We start from the raw sequence: 22,515 nt of genomic DNA, 5'->3' as shown, positions 1-22,515 counted from the left end.
GTAAATTTTTATAATGACACACCATATAAAGGTCAAAGAGATCCCAGCCTCTTTATTTAGTACTTTTATAGATTAAAAGGGTTTTATTTTGATACTGGAAGAGCTTCAACCGAAAAATCACGAGTTTTAGCACACACCTTTAATCCCAGCACTTGGGAGGCAGAGACAGGTGGATTTCTGAGTTCAAGGCCAGCCTGGTCTACAGAGTGAGTTCCAGGACAGCCAGGGCTACACAGAGAAACCTTGTCTCAAAAAACAAAAAAACAACAATAAAAAAAAAAAGAAGAAGAAAAATTATGATTTTTAAGGCTCAAACTTAGGCTCTAGTCTCAAAAACTGCTATAACAGAACAGTTCTAATCTCACAAAAGCTACTATCATTACAAATACAAGCTTATGAATGATCGTATCCTTTAGTGTGTTCAGAAATATATTTAAAGCCATGCTAAGAAGTGATGCAGTTAATCACAAGGTTAGAGAATCAGAAACAGACATAGATTAGAAACAACTCGGATATACTTAATAGGCACTAGCACTCAATTTGATCAGAGATCTGCTGAATCTGGCATTAAATATTTCAGCTTACTATGGTAGAGACTCACAAATTCTAACAGTGAGCCCCCAAGGTGTCTAAGAAGATGCAGACACAGCAACAATGACTCCACTTGGATTGTGGTTCACCAACCACTGGGCAAGACTGCTTCTATGCCTGGCCCACTGCCAGGGTTTGGTCTGAACTGTGGGCAGATGGAGGACATCTGGAGAGTTAAGTGTTTCATATTGTCCAAGTCAAGGTGAAACCATCTCTCCACGTTCCTCTTCCACAGGGAGAAAAAACCCTCTCATCTTCAGGGCCTATGGCCAGACTGCTTCTGAAAGGAAAATTAAATTTGAGGGAGGCCTGTGCTGGCTAATAAGAAAATTCCAAGTAGGCCTGAACAAAAACAAGCAAGCTGTTAGACATGCTGGGAACTAGCAGGCCAAACAGAGATAAACCATAAAAATAAGAAAAAAACATGCAAGAACATGTCTGGGCAGATGACCCAACTGAGTAATGGGCCATCTGGTCCTCTTAGATAAGGTTTGAGGTCAGCCAGATGCTCTGTTGACTCAAATTAGCACCAACCTTAGGAATTCCTGCTCTGATCTGCACGTACTATAGTTGATATTTGAATTAGCCAATCATGTATAGCTATGCTGATTCCCCTGTTCCCCTAGACCTTTTTCCTATATAAACCCCTAGCCCCTGAGCCTCAGGGTCGATTCCTCTGTCTCCTTCATGAGATACATGTCGACCCGGAGCTCCAATATTAAACTGCCTCATGTGTTTGCATCAAGACGGTCTCTCGTGTTTCCTTGGGTGCACGTCAGCCCGAGATTTGAGTGGGGGTCTCCCCATGGCGGTCTTTCACTTCTTTCCATGTTGTGATGGAGACCACAGGAACCTGGGAGAACTGTTTAGGTAGTGGACTATAGACTAGCCTCCATCAATTTAATGATGTGTTTGCAAGTGGATGTGTTGTAAGCTGCTGCTGCTGATTTCTGTAAACTGAACTGCTGATTTCCTGACAATACAGATTGGATTTGCTCCAAAGAACAATTTCTAAACAGGTCCACTTCCCCATATCCTAATAACTTTTGTTTCCCATTACCTCTGTTAGGTTAGAAGGGAGGTTAAGGTACTTAAGAACGGTTATTAAAAGTATGTTTTTTGTTTTTGTTTTGTTTTGTTTTGTTTTGTTTTGTTTTGTTTGTTTGTTTTTTGAGACAGGGTTTCACTGCATAGCCCTGGCTGTCCTGGACTCACTCTGTAGACCAGGCTGGCCTTGAACTCAGAAATCCACCTGCCTCTGCCTCTCAAGTGCTGGGATTAAAGGCATGCGCCACCACACCTGGCTGTGTTTTTTGTTTTTTAAATTTAAGCTTACAGTTAAATTTTTCAGATCTCTTATTAGAAAGGCATACAGGTTTGCTTGCTCACAGGCTTCATGTTAAAAGATACAAAGGTTCCAGATATAACGTTTTGCTATTCCTTTACCTAGAAGAACTCACTTTGCATGACTGCTCCCAATGATCAACCACCTGTATCTCATGGCAAATAATTGTATAGGAACAAAATATAAAGTTTGTACAAGATCTCAGGATATTAAAGCTTAAGTTATGAGGACCTAAGAAAATATTTGAGGGTCTAGGAAGGCATTTTGAGGTCAGTAATTGCAAGGTATGAAGGTTGGAGAACACGAAAAACTTGGATGGTGACAGGAAAATGATTTAAGGAACAAAAAAGTGCTTCGGATTTCTTCCTCTCACTATACCATGGTTATATTAGAACTTCGAAAGTTCAGAGTTCTAACATTAATCAATGGAGTTCTGATAAATTATTAGCCTAACTCTGGTAAAACATTCCACTATATACTACCATAATCACTGGTTCAAGATTTTAAGTGTCCGTTGGTTGTCTTTTAACTATAGATTTAAAGGTGTTTCTCATTATGCTAAATTGATGTACATTAAGTCATCTAGATGGAGGGGAGAAAGCTCTCTTGTTCCTTCTGCTCCATGGGAGTTTCTTGCCTTCCCATAGCTCACCTTAAAGAGTGTGTGTGCTTTTAACACTTTTATTTCTTTTGTAAACTTAAAAAGATTCTTACAAGCTTCAGGAAACCCACTCAGATCTACTTCGCAGGTCAAGTGGACTCCATGTAGATAAGCACCCCTGTCAATCAGTAGCCTAAATGTCCCACCTGTTGCCTATTCCAGAGGATGGGATTCCTTGGTTTTGTGATACCCCTTCTCCAACCACCAAGACCATGGGCCGAAAGGTTTCAAATGTATACCTAAGAAAAAGGTTTTCTCCTTAACCTACTTTGTTTTCTACTTTGAATATATATACGCCCATATACAAGTCCAGGCATTTACTCACAATCTGTATCCAGGACAGTTCTGGAGAAACAAACTACAGATGCTCCTTCTGGTCTCCCCTCATAGATGCTTCTACTGGGCCTGCACTTTCTTAGCCACCCCAGAGAGCAGTGAAACTGCCAGCTCTCCCAGGATTTGATTGACTAGCATCCCAATTTTCTTAGGGTCCCCAAAGACAGAACCATCACTCCAAAGTCAGCAGGCGTAGTTTAAAGAACACAACAACCTCACTCCTGCCTCACTATCACCCCTTTTCTAGTTCTGAGAGGTTAAAATTTTCAAACTGTACTGTGGGAACTTAGCCGTTAGTTAAACTTAATGGGAGACTAGCTCCCAGGACTTAGAAGAATGAGAAACTAGCTCCAAGAACATAGAAGAATAGGAGACCAGCTCCCAAGAACATAGAAGAATGGGAGACCAGCTCCCAGAACATAGAAGAATGGGAGACCAGCTCCCAGAGCTTAGAGATCGGAGCTGCCTGGCAGGAGAAAAGAAAAATGAGGTAACAAACAATTGCCAGGTGGCTAACCTGCTTCTGACCCTAGCACAAGCCAGCACCAATCAGAGACTACCCCGTACTTTCCCCTGACTTAGTTTCCCCTTTTTCCCTAGCAACTGTGTGGGTATAAAAACCTGTTTAAATTTTTGCTTGATGCCAGACTCCTCTACCCCTGCCAGGTATATCAGTCTTGCCCCAGCTAGCTGGAATAAAGAGCCTCTTGCAGATTGCATCAAGTCCATGTCTTGGTGGTGTGGGGGTCGTCGCTCCCGGGATTTGAGTGTGGGGGTCCCTCTGGGAATCTCACAGTTCCTCTTTTTTTTTTGTTGTTGTTGTTGTTGTTTTTTCAAGACAGGGTTTCAAGACAGGGTTTCTCTGTGAAGCCCTGGCTGTCCTGGAACTCACTCTGTAGACCAGGCTGGCCTCGAACTCAGAAATCCTCCTGCCTCTGCCTCCCAAGTGCTGGGATTAAAGTCATGCGCCACCATTGCCCAGCCTCATTTTTTAATTAAACAAAAATAGAGGAATGTTGGCTTACAGATAGTTCTGCTAGTCTCCACCCAACAGCAACCTAGCAACAGTTTACATCATCATCTGCCGGCAGGTGTGTGCCAGGTACATAAGAAGACTGCTCACACATCAGCTCTCTCTCTTTCCATCTTCTTTCTCTCTCTGTTCCCATGTGTTCCTTGGCTGACCTCTCCTCATTCTCCCTTCCTCTCTCCTTTTCTATCCTTCTCACTCCCCTCTTCTCTGCTTTCATAGCCCTGTTGCCCAATTCCCCAGGTTTCATTCCCTTCCCCTCATAATAAATCATCTTTATACTCGGCCTTGCCCCATGACATGATTCCTCAGGGGATACCTTGGCCAGGCCTGCCAAGATGTTTCCTCCCTCGATAATTATACTGCAATATGAAACATAACCCACCCCCTCCCCGAGACTCAGAAGAGGAACAAGAATAATTTTATGAGCCAGAGGTTGGGGAGGACCAGATCAAAACAATGTCTCTTGGACTTGATAGGACCACTGAATTCATGAACTCACAGTAGCTGTGGTTACCTGTACAAGATCAAGCCTGGGGGCAGAGAAGTCTTCCCCCAACCCCATCTGGAGACATCTTAGGATGGGGAAGAGGTGAGAAGAGCTAGGTTGCTGTGGATTTTGGAATGTGTAACAGGTACTTGTGATAAGGAGAGTTCCTGGAGGCCAGCACATGCTTTGGTATGCTAACAGACACCGTCTGTAGCCATTTCTTCCTTATGTCAGAGATAAGGGAAATTACTTCTTTTAGTAGAGTGGAACTGGTTAAGTTTCTGAGGAATGCTGGCTTTTATCTAACCTCCATAAGTCCTCTTTTCGTCTGGGTTGAGCCCATTTCTAGATAGTTGGACTGCCTTTTTGGAGTCCGGGGAATTGGAGTCTCCTTTGGACCTAAGTTGACGTCTCTTATGTCATTTGGAAAGAGGGAACCTCAGCTAAGAAAATGAGTCCAGCAGAACAGGAAGCCTGTTGGGCATTTTTCTGATTAATGATTGATGTGGAAGGACCCAGCCACCCCTGGGCAAATGGTCCTGGCTGTGTTAAAAAGCAAGATGAGCAAGTCAAGGTCAACACACCAGAGAGCCAACCTCCTAGAAAGTACACAAAAAAGAGCAAGAATTTTAGGAATCCAGTAGAGGCATCAGATCCTTACTTCTATGAAGAAAATAATTGTTTGATGTAATATTTATTGATAAATATTTTTAAACATTTCTTCAGTATTTGCTCTAATTAATATGTGAGAATGTATTTTTTGTTCTGACGCTTGCAAGTAACTGTTGATTGACCAGACCCTGACCTTGACTAACAGCTAGGAATTTAACTGCCTGATGTTGACATACTGACAACCAAAGCCTGGATGTCAGGTATTCCCCTGCCTGCTGCATCTTCCACTGACAAGAGGCTTTTGTTACATAACATGGAAACTGAATAGCCTTGCTTTCCAGGGATAGCCGTTTCTCCCTCCAAAAAGGCTACACTGGAAAGTCTTTACCCAGCAGAGGTGAGGGCTTCTCTATAGCTGCCTAGATGGCTGTCTCCTCCTCTAGTCTCTACCAGCCTCTAGCCTCTAAACTCTCCCTTAGGCCCGTGCAATAAGGCAGAGTTGCATACAGCAGGTGGTGGGGAGTGACTGGATACTTAGGTGAGGGTTTCATGACACCTCTCCCCATGGTGGAGCAGGTAAACAGTCAACAGACCCAGCTGGGATAATCATTTTGCAATAGGGCATAAGTTATTGAATTAGGATGCATGTATATATTATTTTCTCTAGGTCTCGTTTAATTGCCTTTTTAACTTTTAGCTTTATTGTAAATGATACTTGTGGCAGTCATATGAACTAGATGCTCCCTTCCTGGGAGTATTCATGTTTGCATAGCTTTCTTCACACAATGCCAAAGCATTAGGGTGGCCTTGAAACTGCTAAATGTTGTCCCAGAAAGCCCAAGTTTCAGAATCATGGTTGCCAATTTAACATCATGATCTTGGATTAAAATTTAAGAAAAAAAATAATGTATGCTCTTTGAGTCTCAGTTTCTCAGTTTGCAAACTACATACTGAATGTCCGTGTTTTCCATATTAGAAGATAGTTGGCAACATAATATAATGTGCTCATGGTTTGTTCTAAGAAAATGAGGATTATAGCATCATCAAGGTGTGTGAGTGTCTATTTCCTTAATACATGGGAATCTTTAATTAGCATTCCAAGATTTGAAACAAGTACAATGGCAAAACTAAGGGAAGAATTTAGATTTCCTCAGTGTGGTGGTTTGAGTGAGAGTGATCCCCATAGGCTCCTATATTTGAATGCTTAGTCACCAGTTAGTGGAACTGTTTGGGAAGGATTAGGAGGTGTGGCTTTGTTGGAGGAGGTATGTTAGTGTTAAGATCAAGATCTCAAAAGCCCACATTAGACCCATCCAGGCTTCTCTCTCTCCCCCCGCCCCTCCTTCCTTCTCCCTCTTCCTTATGGATCAGGTTGCATAGCTCTCAGCTACTGCTCCAGCACCATGCCTTCCTCTTATACACCCTGGTGATCATGGACTCTAAAACTATATAAGCCCTCAATTAAATGCTTCCTTTTATAACAATTGCCTCAGCCACAACATCTCTTCACATTAACAGGACAGTGATTTAGAAGTTGGTACCAGGGAATAGGATATTTCTTTGACAGCCCTGGCCATGTGTTTGTAGGAGATATATGGAAGACTGTAGGACTTTAGGCTAAAAAGTGGTTGAACACTTTAAGTGGAGCTTAAGGGTCCATCCTAATAGGACCATAGAAAAGAGTAGTGCTGTGGGTGAGGTGGAATGTGTGGGCCTAGCTCAGGTTTTAGAGAAGAGAAGATTAGCTACTAGTCTAGAGACAATTCTTGTGGTATTTTGGCAAAGACTGTAGCTGCTTTTGGCCCTTGTCCTGAGAATCTGCCTGAGGTTAAGTTGAAGATTTTTGGACTACTATCAATGGCAGAGGAGATTTCAAGACAGCCTAGTATTGAGTGTGTCATATGTTTATTAGTGACCACTCTTATGCAGATCTACAATGGAAAGGGGCAAGCAGGGCAAAGGGAAATACAATGTGTACAGTTTAAAGAGAAAAAGGAATACTAGGAAATGTAATGTTGAGGCCAAGTCTTGTATTCAAGGAGACAAAAAATTTAAAGAGAAGTCTGATGCTAAATGGAATGGAATAAAAGAAGTGGCAACCTCAGGATAAGACCCTTCCCAGCTAGTCCTTGATTTTCTAGGCCTAAACAACAACAACAACAACAACAACAACAACAACAACAACAACGGAAAACTTATGCAAATGAAGGTCAGGAAGGAGCCTAGATCCCAGCCCCAGCAAACAGAATTTAGCAGCTTGACAATGTATTCTAAATTTAGAGTAAAAAAGATTACAGAAGCAGGTTTATAGAATTTTCCTCTGAAGTTAAGGAGAGTCACTGAGACTAAGTGTGTGGTAGTGGGTCTTTGTATGGAGGCCTGGAGACACCATTATCTAAAGCCGTGAAGGTAAAGACTGGATTTTGGTGGAGATCCCAAGATGTTGGAGATGCCAGAGCCCTGGGACACCTCCCAAGGGAAAGCTGCTAACAGGGTGTGGAACCAGGCTTCATTGCAGTCAACAAAGCTGGAAGGAGTTCTGAAGAGCTCTGAAGAACATTTTGACATCTGTCTCAGTCAGGGTTTCTATTACTGCAACTAAACACCATGACCAAAAAGCAAGTTGGAGAGAAAAACAGTTTCTTCAGCTTACACTTCCACATTGCTGTTCATCACCAAAGAAAGTCAGGACATGAACTCAAACAGGTAAGGAGAGAGGAGCTGATGCAGAGACCATGGAGGGATGTTACTTACTGGATTGCTTCCCCTGGCTTGCTCAGCCTGCTTTCTTATAGAAGCCCAGGGATGGCACCACCACCCACAATGGGCTGGGCCCTTCCCCTCTAATCACTAATTGAGAAAATGCCTTACAACTGCATCTCATAGAGGCATTTCCTCAACTGAAGCTCCTTCCTCTCTATTGACTCTAATAGCTTGTGTCAAGTAGACACAAAACCATGGCACAACATCAAACATGGAAATGCAGAATTTAGTTTCTTTGCTGATTTTTGGTCTTGCTTTGGTCCAGTATTTTCTCACTATACCTCCTTTCCCTTTTGAAATACACACACACACACACACACACACACACACACTATATTGGAAGTTGGTGATTTTGATTTCACAGAACTTTGCAGTTAAGAAATTGCACAGTCTCCGCAAAGACTTCTGGCTTTTAAACAGCGTTGAGATTGTTTAAGATTGTGGGCCCTTTTGAAGTCTGACTGAATATGCTCTTGCACTGGGGATCAGGAGTGGAATGTGGTGGTTTGAATGAGAATGGCCCCTATAGGCTCCTGTATTTGAATGCTTAGTCACCAGTTAGTGGTTCACTTTGGGAACGATTAGGAGGCATGGCCTTTTTGGAGTAGTTGTGGCCTTGTTGGAAGAGGTATGTGTGTCATTGGGAATGGGCCTTGTGGTTTCAAGAGCTCACATCAGACCCAGTGTCTCTTTCTTTGCCTGTTGCCTACAGGTCAGGATGTTAGCTCCAGTACCATGCCCGTCTGCTTCCCACCAAGATGATCATGGACTAACCCTCTGAAGCTGTAAGCAAGCCCTCAATCAGATGCTTTCTTTGATAAGTTTCCTTGGGCATGGTGTCTCTTCATAGCGATAGTACTATACTCACTCAGATATTTGCCCTATACACTTGGGAAGCAGTGCTGGCTAGTTTTATGTCAACCTGATACAAGCTAGAATCGTCTGGAAGAGGTAACTTCAAATGAGAAAACCTCTCCATAATGGTACCTACAGGCAAGCCTCTGGAATTTTTTTTTTTTTTTTTTTGATTAATGACTGATATGTAAGAGCCCACTGTGGGTGTTGACACCCCCGGGCAAGAGGTTCTGGGTTTCATAAGAAAAAAAACTGGCCAGGTGTGGTGATATATGCCTTTAATCCCATCACTGGGAAGGCAGAGACAGGTGAATCTCTGTGAGTTTGAAGCCAGCTGGGTCTCTACTTTAGAACTATAAAAGTTCTGAAACATTCAGGACTGCATAAAAAGATCCAGTTAAAGAAAACAAAAAACAAAAGGAGGCAGACTAGGCAGGCCAACTGGGAGCATTTCATGGTCTTCAGTTTCTGTGTCCAGGTTCCTGAGTTGTTTACGAGTTTCTGCCTTAACTTCCCTCAGTGACAGATTGTAATCAAGATATATAATCCAAAATAAACCCTCCCTCCCTAAGCTGCTTCGTTCATAGTATTTATTACAACAGTAGGAAGCAATTTAGGACAATAACTTCAATACCTGGGTTGAACAAATCAGTTGCTACTTACTATCTGAAGAATATTACCCCACCAAGGCAAGTACTTTACTGTCTTCATGTAGACAGAATCCTAAATCACAGAACTGGCCTGCACATTTGGCATGGATTTTCTTATGAGCTCCAGCTTCTGGCAAAGAGGGAAGTTTCCTTTTCCAGATAATAATTGTCATCAAAGAACACGGGAGCATTCCACACACAACCTCAGTGTGGACTGAGGGAACTATAAATCTGCCGGAATAAGCTGCACATGGCCGAGGGAGCTCTTGGCTGGAGATGGGGGTACTCTAGCTATCTGAAGGAAGCAATTCGACAAAAATGAGGACCTCAACCTTTACATCATATTTCACAATTTAGCATGCTTTATTCTTCATTTTTGTCTGTGTAGGTGCATGTTGGTGTGTGTTTTTGTGTGATACTGTCACTCTCTGAAACCTTAAGGTCCCTTCTCAGGCTAGGCTGGCTGACCAGCGAGGCTCAGGTATCTTAGTGTCTCATTCCACAGCACTGAGATTAGAAGCACACATCACCATGCCTGACTTTCTTTGCATGGGTTCCAGGGATCAGACTCATGTTCTCATGCTTTTGCAGGAGGCTTTGAACCCTGAGTTGTCTTTCCAGCCACCGTCTGCGCCGCTGTTGCTTTCAGACCCATCTAAGATGGTGAAGTGTAACCTCCTTCCCCACACCCTTCTCTTATGTATTTGTAGAATTTTAGAATATAGTCTACATCAGTGGTCCTCAACCTTCCTAATGCTGTGATTCCTTAAGACAGTTCTTCATGCTGTGGTGATGCCCCAATTATAAAATTATTTTTGTTTTTACTTCATAACTACAATTTTACTACTGTTATAAATTATAATGTAAATATCTGATATTCAGGATGATCTTAGGTGCCCCCTGTGAAACATTATTTTGATGCTCCAATATGATGGTTTGCATAGACTTGGCTCAGGCAGTGGCACTATTAGGATGTGTGGCCCTGTTAGAGTAGGTGTGTCACTGTGAGTGTGGACTATAAGACCCCCATCCCAGCTGCTTGGGAGTCAGCATTCTGCTAGCAGCCTTCAGATGAAGATGGAGAACTCTCAGCTCAGCCTGCACCATGCCTGCCTGGACGTTGCCATGCTTCCGCCTTGATGATACTGGACTGAACCTCTGAACCTGTCCCCAATTAAATGTGTTCTTGTAAGAGTTGCCTTGGTCATGGTGTCTGTTCACAGCAGTAAAACCCTAAGATTAACCCCCCACCAAAGAAGTTTCAACCCAGAGGTTGAGAACCACTGTTCTAGAGGATATAAATTTCCTTCCCTGTGTGCATGATATATGTTTTCATACTTACAATGTATGAAATGGAAATAACCATTTTCTTGCTTTTATTGTTAAAAAAAATTAAAACATCTTCAACCTCCACAGATGCTTATTTCACACATAATTACAACACAATACTTTTACAGTTGTACAGGATGAAGGATGAAGCAGGAGTCACAGTACATGCCCATTGTCATGGGTGTAGAGGGTGCAGGGCCACATGTCAGGGCTAAGGGGTAAAGGCACTGTGGACCCATGTGGCTCTCTGGCAAGGGGCTGGGCTTGGATGTGGCTCTCTGGCAGGGAGCTGAGCTTGGATGTGGCTCTCTGGCAGGGGGCTGGGCTTGGATGTGGCTCTCTGGCAGGGGGCTGGGCTTGGATGTGGCTCTCTGGCAGGGGGCTGGGCTTGGATGTGGCTCTCTGGCAGGGGGCTGGGCTTGGATGTGGCTCTCTGGCAGGGGGCTGGGCTTGGATGTGGCTCTCTGGCAGGGGGCTGGGCTTGGATGTGGCTCTCTGGCAAGGGGCTGGGCTTGGTGCTGGGCAGAAGAATGCTAGGATTAGGAGCCTGTGCTCTTTTGTTCTTACCAGTTTTATATAGTTACTGTTCAGAGTGTGAGGTTTTATTATGGGCTTTGGTGCATATATAACATTATATCACCTGTTTGCCCAATTCTAATTCCCAAATAATTATCCTTCTGGGTCCATGTCACATCTATTGCCTTCTCTTGCTTCTCTTGTTCTAAATCATCTCCCTGTTCTGACTAGCAACCTTGTCCCAGTGTTTGCTGAGCTTCTCTCAGCAAGAAGTAGAGAAATTGACAGCACTTTATACACTCCTACTACTATAAACTGCTTGATGTAAGGTGAGAGGACCGCTATCGCCTTCCTCAGTCTGAAGGCAGACAGCGCTCTGAAGGTGTGATACCGAAGGCTTCTTGACCTGTGTGGTTTGGGGATTGACCTGAATGGGTTGACAGAGAATGAAGAGATGACATAATACAGAAAAACTGGAATTGGGTGGTATGTGGTCTCTGAGAGATATGCACTAGCAAGATGGAAACTCAATGTGGTGGTTTGAATGAGAATGGCTCCCATAAGCTCATAAATTGAATGCTTAGTCAGCAGGGAGTGGAACTGTTTGAGAGGGATTAAGAGGTGTGGCCTTGTTGGAGGAGGTGTGTCACTAGGGGTGAGCTTTAAGGTTTTAAAAGTCCACACCAAGCCCAGTCTTCTTCCACTCTTCTCTCTGCCTTCTGGCTGTGGATCAGAATGTAAAGCTCTCAGCTACTACTTCAGTACCATGCCTGTCTGCCTCCTGCCACTGATACTCATGGACTAAGCCTCTAAAACTGTAAGCAAGACCCCAATTAAATGCTTTAAAATAAAAGAGTTTCCTTGGTCATGGTGTCTCTTCACAGCAATGTAATGGTGACTCAGACCCTCAACATATTTATTGTATGTAGCCAAACAAGGGTTAGTTAATCTGGGTAGGGGAGTCGTCTCTGTTCGGGAGCCTTCTCAGCTGCTGTTATCTGGAAAAGGAAGCTGTGGGTTTTATTTCCCGTGTACATTGTCAGCACTCATTCTTGAGCCAGGGGAAGGCCTCACCAGTCTCATGAATCAGAGACCTTTGGCCTCTTTGATATGACCATGGTGTTCATGTTGAGAATGCTCATTGATGCAGAGGTACACTCCCTCCTCCCATGGAGGGGGCCAATGGCTGGGTCTGGATCTCTTCCTCTGAGGCTCTTTCACAGTGTTAATGCAGGCTACCTCACCATTGCTCCTCTCTTAGGTATTTCTTTGTGAAGCAGGACAGATGTAGAGTGGGGTGGGTGTTATACTCTCTACTTTGACCTTCCTGGGCACTGTTGATTTTTGGGTAACAGCCTGGATGGTCAGCATGGTCTGGAGCTAGGGGTAGCAGACCATGAATATGGGTCCTGCTTCCGTAGTCGATGGCACCTAGGAAGTGTGAGACAGGGCCCAGGCAGACAATGGAACCTGGAAGGGAGATTGGAAATGGAAGGCAAATAGAAAGTAAGGAATAAAGAATGTGGAGAAGACACTGGCCCAAAACTAGAGCAGAGAATTAGAGATTCAGTCAAATCCTGGCTGGAAACGGCTACTCACCAGTAGTTCACATGAGGAGTTGGTATGTGGTGGCCAGAAAGATGGAGAAAATGTAGCACCAGAAGGAGGAGGGGGAGGAGGGGGGGGAGCATGGGAGAAGGGAGAGGGAGGAGGGGAGAAGGGAGGGGAGGGTGGAGAGGAGAAACAGGACAATGGGGCAAGGCTGTGACACCAGGATCCAGCTGCTTAAAGTGGCATTCTAGCATAAATGGAAAGACATTTCTGAGAAAACAGTCAATTAAAAGGTAAAGTTTGAAATATTATACTATGATCCAAATCAATATGAAGATTTAAAGAGGGTGGAAAAAGTGAGCAGACCATACTCTTGAGGAGCAAATAAGTAGGGTGGGAGGCAGTAGAAGTGTGATCTCATTTTATCTGGAGAGTGAACAGTTTCCTCCACACCAGCTTGCGCACCACCACACGTACTGTCACCGTCTATAAAATCACGTTCATATAAAAATGCAGTGTTCTGTTATTGCACTTGCTAGTCTCTGAGGTGTTGGTTGGGGTGTGTGAAAACAGTCCATACAGACAGAGATTCTGAGATTTCTTCGCTTGCTTGCTTGTTAGGAAAGGGTCTCACTACGGTCACTCAGGCTAGTTGGGCATGCAAGATGACACTGCCCTCAAGTTCGAATTCTGAAGAAGGTTTTCTTGGAGACTGACTTAGACTTTAGCGGCCTGCAGATCCATCCTAAGGGAGTTATTTTCCAAGACTGTGAGTAGGCCTTTAGCATCGGGACCATCTGCCTAGTGGTGCACACGTTTGATGCTTGAAGGCACAGTTGCTCACGAGCCTGGCATGCGCGCTAAGCACTGTTGGCTGCGTGCTTTGATTGGTTGCCTGGGGGGGGGTGTCTCTGGAGCACGTGCACATACTGTTGCTGGGCAACAACAGTCCTGCCAACTGCCTAGGAGGTGGAGGGATGCTAAACCTTGGGGCTCTTCTGTGGGCGCATCCTGGCGAGATTTCGAGAGTTGATTGTCTCTACATCGGGACTGGCTGGCAGTAGCTAAGACTGGGACCTGAAAGAACTGGGTTACTGTGAGCACTGAGGTTGTGAGTGGGAGGGAGGAAGGCACTATAAACACTGAGTTCTGGACCGGTAGAGATAGGGTGAAGGAGCACAGTCTGAACCATGAAGAAGATCTTCAAGGGCCATTCGTCTTGGGGCTTTTTGAACTTTAGACATGCTGAGAACCAAGAACCTCCCAGGTACCTCACTGGATACACGCCTGTGAAAAAGATCCACAAAGCTGCAAGCATAGGGGACATACCCCAAGTACAGAAGATGCTCGAATTTGCGGATATTGACGTGAACGTTACAGACCGGAAGAAAAGGTTAGAGGGCGCCAGGTAGGGGTGGAAGGTGGCCCGCTACAGGGGTAAATGAGTGGCAGCAGGACCTAAGGAGAGGAAACTGATCTTGGCCTTGGGGCTGGAGAAGGGAGGCCAAGGCCCTCTTTAACGGGAGGAGCCAGCCTTTCTTCCTGCCCCAGGCTCCTCAGCATCTGAAACCCTGGATGGGTCCAGACCCCAGGCATTCTTAATGAGAAGCAAATCAAAAACGAAACTTGTTTAGTTGGTTTCCAAGCCCCATATAACTCTGTTTTCAGATGACTCCGTTGACAGTTTAAATGTGATTTCTCCTGCAAAGTTGAGAATACATAGCCTTTTCTATAAATGTGCACATGAAAAAAGTTAACAATGCGATGGGCCCTAGGAGAAAAAATTCATTCAATGAAATTCCATATTCATTTTATTTCACGGTAATCACGGAGGACTACATGTTATTTCCTGAAGGACCTTACACGGAGGCTGAAGTGTGAGGAGGGCTTGGCATCTAGATATTCAGGGTGGCCATCTTCATTTACCAATGTGCTGATTCAGCCGTTAGTTTGGCTGGCCCTTGAGTGGGATAGTTTGATTAGCATCCATCTTCATTACGTAGTATGTGGAGCTCCAACGTTCCCCCAGGCACTTCATTAGCTTCAGTTGCTTCCCTGCTGCAGAAGCAGATGGTCCACTGGAGGCCTTCACATGGAGCCATGGAGCTTGCCAGTGTGGTCCCTAGTTCAGGACAACCGCAGTCAACAACACCTTCCCAATCTCCCTTTGCCAATTTGTCGGGTGTCTCCATGTCTAACTGCTCTTTCCCAGCCCAGCTAAATAGGAAAAGGATTTCAAAACAGGCTGTTCTGCTTCAGAAAAGTGTGAGCAGTCCCCACCCAGCTGTGTCCTTGCCACACTGCACAGTAGCCCTCAGGCGTGCTCGCTTTCCCTCCCAGGACCGCTCTGCATTATGCCTGTGCCCATGGCCAGTCAGAAATGGTGAGCCTCTTGCTGTGGTACGACTGCAACATCGAAGCCCGAGACCAAGACGAAAGCACAGCTCTGATCAAGGTAACCGACTAACGGGGGCAGGAGGTGAGCAAGGTTAACCCCCAGGTACTGAGGTGTGGGAGACAGGGGCAGAAGCACTGTGACTCCACCCAAGCCCTGGATGTGCAGGTTATGAAAACATATTCTCAAAACTTAAACAATAAAACTTAAATTAAAGTACAAGTTTCTGGCATTTAAGTGTAACCATTTGGTGAAATCCGTGGATGGATTATCTCGAATTTCTTGAACTGAGAATCTGTTTCCTCGCAACAATCCCCGCAGGCCACACAGCGCCAGCATGAGAACTGCGTGAAGATCCTTCTGGAAAATGGTGCCAACGCCAACGCCATCGATGCTTATCAGAACACCGCCCTCCACTACACAGTCTACAACAACGACACCGCCATAGCCGCCAAGCTTCTGGCGTTCAATGCAGACACTGAAATGAAGAAAAAGGTAACAGGCAGATTTATATCCCAAATATTTAAAAGGCATTTGCCTGAACAATATATGGGACCATTTCCACATGTAGAAGCTGAAAGCGAGAATTCTTTGGTTAAAAAATGGTTTGGAATAAGTTAATTGACAAGGGAAGTTCCAGAGCACAAGATTTTATTTTATGTATCCATAAAAATATTTGAGAAAACTGTTATTAATATACATTAAATGTTCTTCAAATAGGTCACCAAAGGTTTCTTTTAAAATATAATTTAGATATTTTCACCAGTTTTTCCTAATGAGAGTAAAACGAGACATGAAAACAAAATTTCTCTAGAATTTGCCGGGTATGGTGGCACACACTTTTGATTCTGGCACTGGGGAGGCGGAGGTGGGGAGATCTCTGTGAGTTTGAGGCCAACCTGTATCGGGGAGACCCAGTCTCAACAAGCAAACAAATGAAACTCTCTAGAATCAGACTTGACTGGAAAACTCAAACAAAATCGTTTTATGGTAAATGAAAAATCATATTGCTAGTGACACTCACTGAGGTGAGGCTGAGTCACGAAAAATGGTGGGATGAAAATTATCTTGGTTGTGCAGGATGAAAGAAAATCCTGTGGTTTTAATTCTGCCTGTTCGTAAGTTTGGAAAACTGCGCCCTTCATTCTCCCCTAAGAAGGAAATGGTTGCGCTCCAGCATTGTCTGTGTTTGGACTCAGAGGCAAATGCAAGGAGAGGGCATAGCGCTGGTGATGGGTCAAACCAGGGGGAAGACAAGTTGGTTTGGGAAAATACCATTTAGATAAGATTTTAAACTCTGCTCTCAATTCTGTATGTCTTGCTGGCAGATGAGCAATACATTGCATTTTGGGGGATTGTTTTTTGTTTGTTTGTTTGTTTGTTTGTTTCTAGCATAAGAGATGGCACTTGCTAGGCAGAGGGCCCAGGTTCAGGTCTCTCCAGCCGCGCAGTCCCTCACAACCTTTGGTAACTACAGTTACTCAGAGGATTGGTCGCCCTCTTCTGGCTTCCACAGGTACTGCAAGCAGGCGGCACGCATATATAGGTAAAACACCCATGCACATAAAACAGAAAGAAATATATCTTCTTTAAAAGTATTAAAAATACTCATTGAGCTTCTGAGTTGGCAAAACATGGTTTTAGTCATTGCGGTGGTTTGACTAGGAATGACCCTCATAGACTTCTGTATTTGAATGCTTGGCCCATAGGGAGTGACACTATTAGGAGGTGTGTCCTTTTTGGAGGAAGTGTGTCACTGTGGAGACAGGCTTTGAGGTTTCATATGCTTAGTTCTGGCCAATGACACACAGTCCCCTGCTGCCCATGGATCAAGATGTAGCACTCTCAGCTCCTTCTCCAGCACCATGGCTGACTGTACACTACCATGTTTGCCGCCATGGCAATAATGGACTAAACCTCTGAACTATAAGCCAGCCTCAGTTAAATGTTTTCCTTTATAAGAGTTTCTGTGGTCATGGTGTCGCTACATAACAATGGAAAGCCTAACTAAGACAAGCACTTGGACTCAGCCACAGCAGAGAAAGTAGCTCAACGGCTGGATCAAAGTGATCCAAAAACAGTTGTTCCCCTCTAAACTGTAGGAGGTTTCTGCAGAGGAGTCTTAAGTAACTGAATTCCACTTCCTGTGAGCCTTTGGAACTGCTTATAAACAAGACACCATTTTATACAAAAGGCCCATGTCTTCTCCAGCTTGCTAGAGACGCACCCGAGCAGTCCATCAGGTTACTGACTCCTCTGCATGTATTGAAGTTTGCATCTTCTATTTGCAACATAGTGTTAACAAGATTCCATGGTTTCCAACATTGTTTCTACAATGGATAAAGAGTATATATATATATATATATTATATATATATATATCATGTTAATCTCTTAGAAATAACTAGAGTGTCTTAAAACAGAATCTAGAATCACAGTGAATTTTAGATTGTACGTTTTTAGGAGTACTATGTTGTATCTAGTTCTGTATGAGGTAGAATATGCTGAGATTAGGTTATATGACATTCACCAACCTTTTGCCTGTTGTACTGAGCAATCAGACTTCATTGGAAACCTGTGAAATTTATTTTTAAGATTTATTTTATATATGTGAGTACACTATAGCTGTCTTCAGACACTAGAAGAGGGCATCAGATTCCATTACAGATGATTGTGAGCCACTGCATGGTTGCTGGGAATTAAACTCAGGACCTCTGGAAGAGCAGTCAGTGCTCTTAAGTGCTGAGCTATCTTTCTAGCCCTTTTGTTTGTTTTTAGCCTGTGAATTCTAAGATACATCTTTAGTGGCCCATTTTGGAGCAGTATCACATGACTTTAGAAGGATCGCATGTCCCTCTCTCATGACTTGGTGGAAAAGTGTTATTGGAGCTCTCTAAACAATACGTTGGTTTCTTCAAAGCAAATGTCCCTGCAAAAAGATCGGCAACAATAGGAATTATTCAAAATATAGAGTCTCTTCCTTGAGGGTCTGTAGCACACACACACACACACACACACACACACACACACACACACACACACAGCCTTGCAGCATTTTCCAAACACCATGTTATCTTCCAGGCCTGATAACCTTAACCGGATCAAGAAAAATGCTTTGTTCCTTTGCCACTCTGACTTGCTTGGCATAGCCTTTCATGGCAGCATTCAGAACACTGATGGAGCGGAGTTCTTGGAATCGCAGAGTGCTGGGCTGAAACTGGGGAACTCTGGCCAGAGTTGTATATGGCGCCTGGTCAGCTCCAGAGAGGGGTGGTTTCCTAAGCTGGGTCTCAAGAGATTTGTAACTGACTGAGAAACACTCAACTATGAGTTGGAAATTGCTTTTCGTTTCCACAGAATGGCTACACACCACTTATACTTGCGGTACTAGAAAACAAACAGGAGATGGTGGAACTCTTACTGCAGGCTGCAGCTGACATAAATGCCCTGGATAACTGCAAGAGGTATCTGTGAAAACTCTTAAATCCTTGGGATGGTCTAGAGTGGCTACAACCACATAAATATGAAATATCAATATGAAAGTCAAAGAATTTAATTTATGCTTATAGGAAACATGTTAAAACAAATGAACAGGTAGAAATTAACTATTCATTAACTTAGTCTCTTTCAGCATGTAGCAGGGCTCACGTCTCTCTTCCCCACCCCCAACCCCCTCTGTTTTTTGAGACAGGGTTTCTCTGTATAGCCCTGGCTGTCCTGGAACTCACTCTGTAGACCAGGTTGGCCTCAAACTCAGAAATCTGTCTTTTTCTGCCTTCCAAGTTCTGTGATTAGAGGCATGTGCCACCACTGCCCAGCTCATATCTCTTTTTAATATCAACTGATTGTTATTTTGAGTCAATTTCCTTTTAGCCTTAGGATTTTATATTAGATAAAAATAGTTTCATATTTGTCTTATTGTTGGAAGTGGAGACTTCTAGTTTAAGATTCCAATGAATTTTTTAAACAATTTTACAGTATTTCCCATCCCTGTCTTTCATACATTTTTCTTGTTTTTCTTTTTATTTTTATTTTTCCTTCCTTCCCTCCTTTCTTCTTTTTTAGGTTTTGTTTTTGTTTTTGTTTTTGAGACACGGTTTCTCTGTGTAGCCCTGGCTGTCCTGAAACTCACTTTGTAGACCAGGCTGGATTTGAATTCAGAAATCTACCTCCCTCTGCCTCCCAAGTGCTAGAAGTAAAGGCATGCATCACCATGCCAGCTCTATATTTATGAGAAATAGTTTTGAAAATCACTTTGCATCTTTGATGGCTCTTTGTGCTATGTTGCTTTGTTTGAAGAATAGTGATGCTAGTTTATCTCGAAATAACTGTGTATCATTAGGTGTTACTCAGTTTCCCATATCCTTCTGTGATTCATATTGATGTGTTCAGCTATTCACTAGTCTGAATAAAGACATAAAAGAAACCATTTAACAGAGGAAAGATTTATTTTGCTTCACAGTTTCATAGGCACCAATCCACAGTGATAGGAAGTGGGAGGCAGAGGCAGAGGGGGACCTCACCTCAAAGCCATGGTGCATAAAACTAAGGTTCCCAGGACAAGGCAGGCCCTTCCTGGGAACATCCTTGGTGACCCAGGTCCTCTCCCCAGGACCTACATCCTGATAGATAAGTTATCCCTGATCTCACAAATGAGTTAATACAGTAATGAAGTTAGAGCCCCTGTGGTCCAGTCACCTTGGTGGCACAGCCAGCACAGGCCCAGTAACTCAGTGTTTATCTTTTGGCTCATATTAAAATCATAACAGATATCTACTCACTGGGCTGGCATGGACAGAGGAACTAATCTAACCTCATTTAGATAAACTTCCATTAATGGAAATATGCCACAGGTGATTGATAAAGAAAAGCCCTACCTCCCTTTGCACAAGGTTTATCTGTGCCCCAGGAATGTTATCACCAAATACATTTCCTGATATTAGAATCAAAGTAATATTCCTTTTACCATTTAAAACTATTTGTCTTATTTATATGCATGAATATTTTGCTTGCATGTATGTATATGTACCAATTAATCTGTCTGGTGCTCATGAAGATAACAACAGGGCATTAGCTCCCCTGGAATTGGAGTCAGACAGCTGTGAGCCAACTGACATGAGTGCCAGAAACTGAAAGTGGGTCTTCTTTACAAGAACATTAGGTGCTCTTAACCACTGAGCTGTCTCTCCAGTCTGCCACAATAAGGATGATATCCTATATATAACTTATCAGCACCTAGCAAAGGTAGTCAGCCTCATTAACTAAAAATTACTATTACTGTCATCTTTAATTTTTAAAGACTTATTTTATTTTTAAGATTTATTTATTATATATATAGCGTTCTGCCTGAATATATGCCTGAACACCAGAAAAGGGCAGCAGTCTTATTACAGATGATTGTGGGCCACACCATGTGGTTGCTGGGAATTGAACTCAGGACCTCTGGAAGAGCAGCCAGTACTCTTAACCTCTGAGACATCTCTATAGCCCTTTATTTTTTTTTATGCATATGAAAGTTTTATTTGCATGTATATCTGAGCACCACTTATATGTCTGGTGCCTGAGGAAGTCAGAAGATGGTGTCGGATCCTCTGGAGTTTAGATAGTTGTAAGCCACCATGTGGGTGCTGAGAACTGGTCCCATATCCTCTGCAAGAACAAATGCTCTTAACTGTTGAGTTATTTCTCCAACCTGCTATTAACTTCACTGCTAATATTTTACATTAATAACTTATAAAAAATACAAACTTTTTTTCTTATTTGGGCTGTTGCTGACTATGAATTATGGTATATCACATCAGGCTAGGGCAGCAACAGAAACTTCATCATTTAATTTCATCCAGGTAAATAATCTAGGTATAGCACTGTTCATTACAAGGCATGGGACGCTACTGAATAGCACAGCGGTGGCTCAGGGAGTCTTGGCTCTTCCCTGTCAGCACTGGAGATAACAAAGGTCAATGAGTGCCTTTCTCACAATGCTTCTGTCTGCTCTTAATTACTAAGGGCCACTCTAACACACAGGCAAGATAGGAACTTGGTGAGACATAGCTGAATAGTTGCGTGTATGACTTCATTAATGTGTGTCAGGAAGCCTGGCGTGGTAGAACTTGCCTGGTCTACATAGTGATTCAGGTCAGCTAGGGCGATGTAGAGAGACCCTGTCTCAAAAACACGAGAAAACAAAAGCCAAGTAATAACAAGAAACAAATAAAGTAAGGTAAGTGTGTCAGGGTGATGTTCCATTTGCTCTTTTAGGTCGGCCCTTATACATGCTGTGAGAACTCAGTCTAAAAACATGGTCAGCCTTCTTCTCCAGCAAGGCGCCGATGCCTCTTTGGTGGACATCTATGGAGCCACTGCACAGAGTTATGCTGTTTTTGAAACCTTTCAAGTGTAAGTGTTTCTACTATAATACAGGATAGCTTCAAGTAGATTTTTTTAATAGTTATAACCGTCCATACTTATATATTCAATGAAACTTCACAGTTCATTCTGGGAAATTTTGGAATGGCTGAGTTAGTTGACTTCATCCACTAGAAGCTAAGTAAAATGCTAGACTAGGTTGGGGTAGCAAAGGGTACAGAGCTCTCAGAGGACCTTTACTTTGGCAGGGCTGGGGATTGAACTGGGATTCACATAGGCTAGGTCTGTTCTACCTCGGAGCTGTATGCCCAACTCCTCTCTCAGGAAAGTTAAGTCCTTTGTCCTTGAGATTGGAACTCTTCCATTATAAGTAAAGACTTACACAGGGTTATAGATAGTGTCCCATCTTTAAAAAAATATATTATTTATTTTATGTATGTGAGTATACTGTAGCTGTCTTCAGACACACCAGAAGAGGGCATCAGATCCCATTACAGATGGTTGTGAGCCACCATGTGGTTGCTGGGAATTGAACTCAGGACCTCTGGAAGAGCAGTCAGTGCTCTTAACCACTGAGCCATCTCTCTAGCCCTAGTGTCCAATCTTTAAATTGTTTAATTATCTATTTGGTCTTTTAATATAAAATTTAGCAGAAAATGTATTTATCTTTTCTTGTGAGTTGACTCCCTCAATACCATCCTTTAACTTTTTTTAAAAATTATTTTTACCTTTTTTTGCCTGCATGGTTGACTGATGCCTGCAGAGGCCAGAAGAGGGTATCTGATCTTCTGGAACTGAAGGTATCAGGAAGCAAATCTGTATCCTCTGCCAGTGCAGCCTGCCCTCTAGTTTTTTTTTTTTTTTTTTTAAAGGAATGTGTTGTCTCCGGATATACCTATTATTCTGGACATTTCCCATTAGATGGAATCTACTTATGCAATTCTTTTTTTTTATTTTAATTTATTTATTATATGTAAGTACACTGTAGCTGTCTTCAGATGCACCAGAAGAGGGTGTCAGATCTCA

At 43.2% G+C, this 22,515-nt stretch overlaps 1 protein-coding gene across 6 annotated transcripts in view; it reads left to right on the top strand.

Annotated features, from left to right (window-relative positions):
- Positions 1-13,661: 13,661 nt before the first annotated feature.
- LOC116069287 (ankyrin repeat domain-containing protein 26-like) overlaps positions 13,662-22,515 on the top strand; it is a 107,553-nt gene continuing 98,699 nt past the window's right edge. For all 6 annotated transcript variants that reach the window (XM_031339817.1, XM_031339818.1, XM_031339816.1 and 3 more), the window contains exons 1-5: positions 13,662-14,122; positions 15,070-15,184; positions 15,446-15,619; positions 18,481-18,587; positions 21,382-21,519. In XM_031339817.1, the coding sequence (XP_031195677.1) occupies positions 13,920-14,122; positions 15,070-15,184; positions 15,446-15,619; positions 18,481-18,587; positions 21,382-21,519 (737 nt within the window). In that variant the 5' untranslated portion in view covers positions 13,662-13,919. The remainder of the gene's footprint in view (positions 14,123-15,069; positions 15,185-15,445; positions 15,620-18,480; positions 18,588-21,381; positions 21,520-22,515) is intronic.

Source organism: Mastomys coucha, unplaced genomic scaffold (assembly GCF_008632895.1).
Source record: "Mastomys coucha isolate ucsf_1 unplaced genomic scaffold, UCSF_Mcou_1 pScaffold22, whole genome shotgun sequence".
Classification (NCBI taxonomy): Eukaryota; Metazoa; Chordata; class Mammalia; order Rodentia; family Muridae; genus Mastomys; species Mastomys coucha.
Note: the sequence above shows the minus strand (reverse complement) of the source record. Positions and strands in the feature narration are given on the sequence as shown.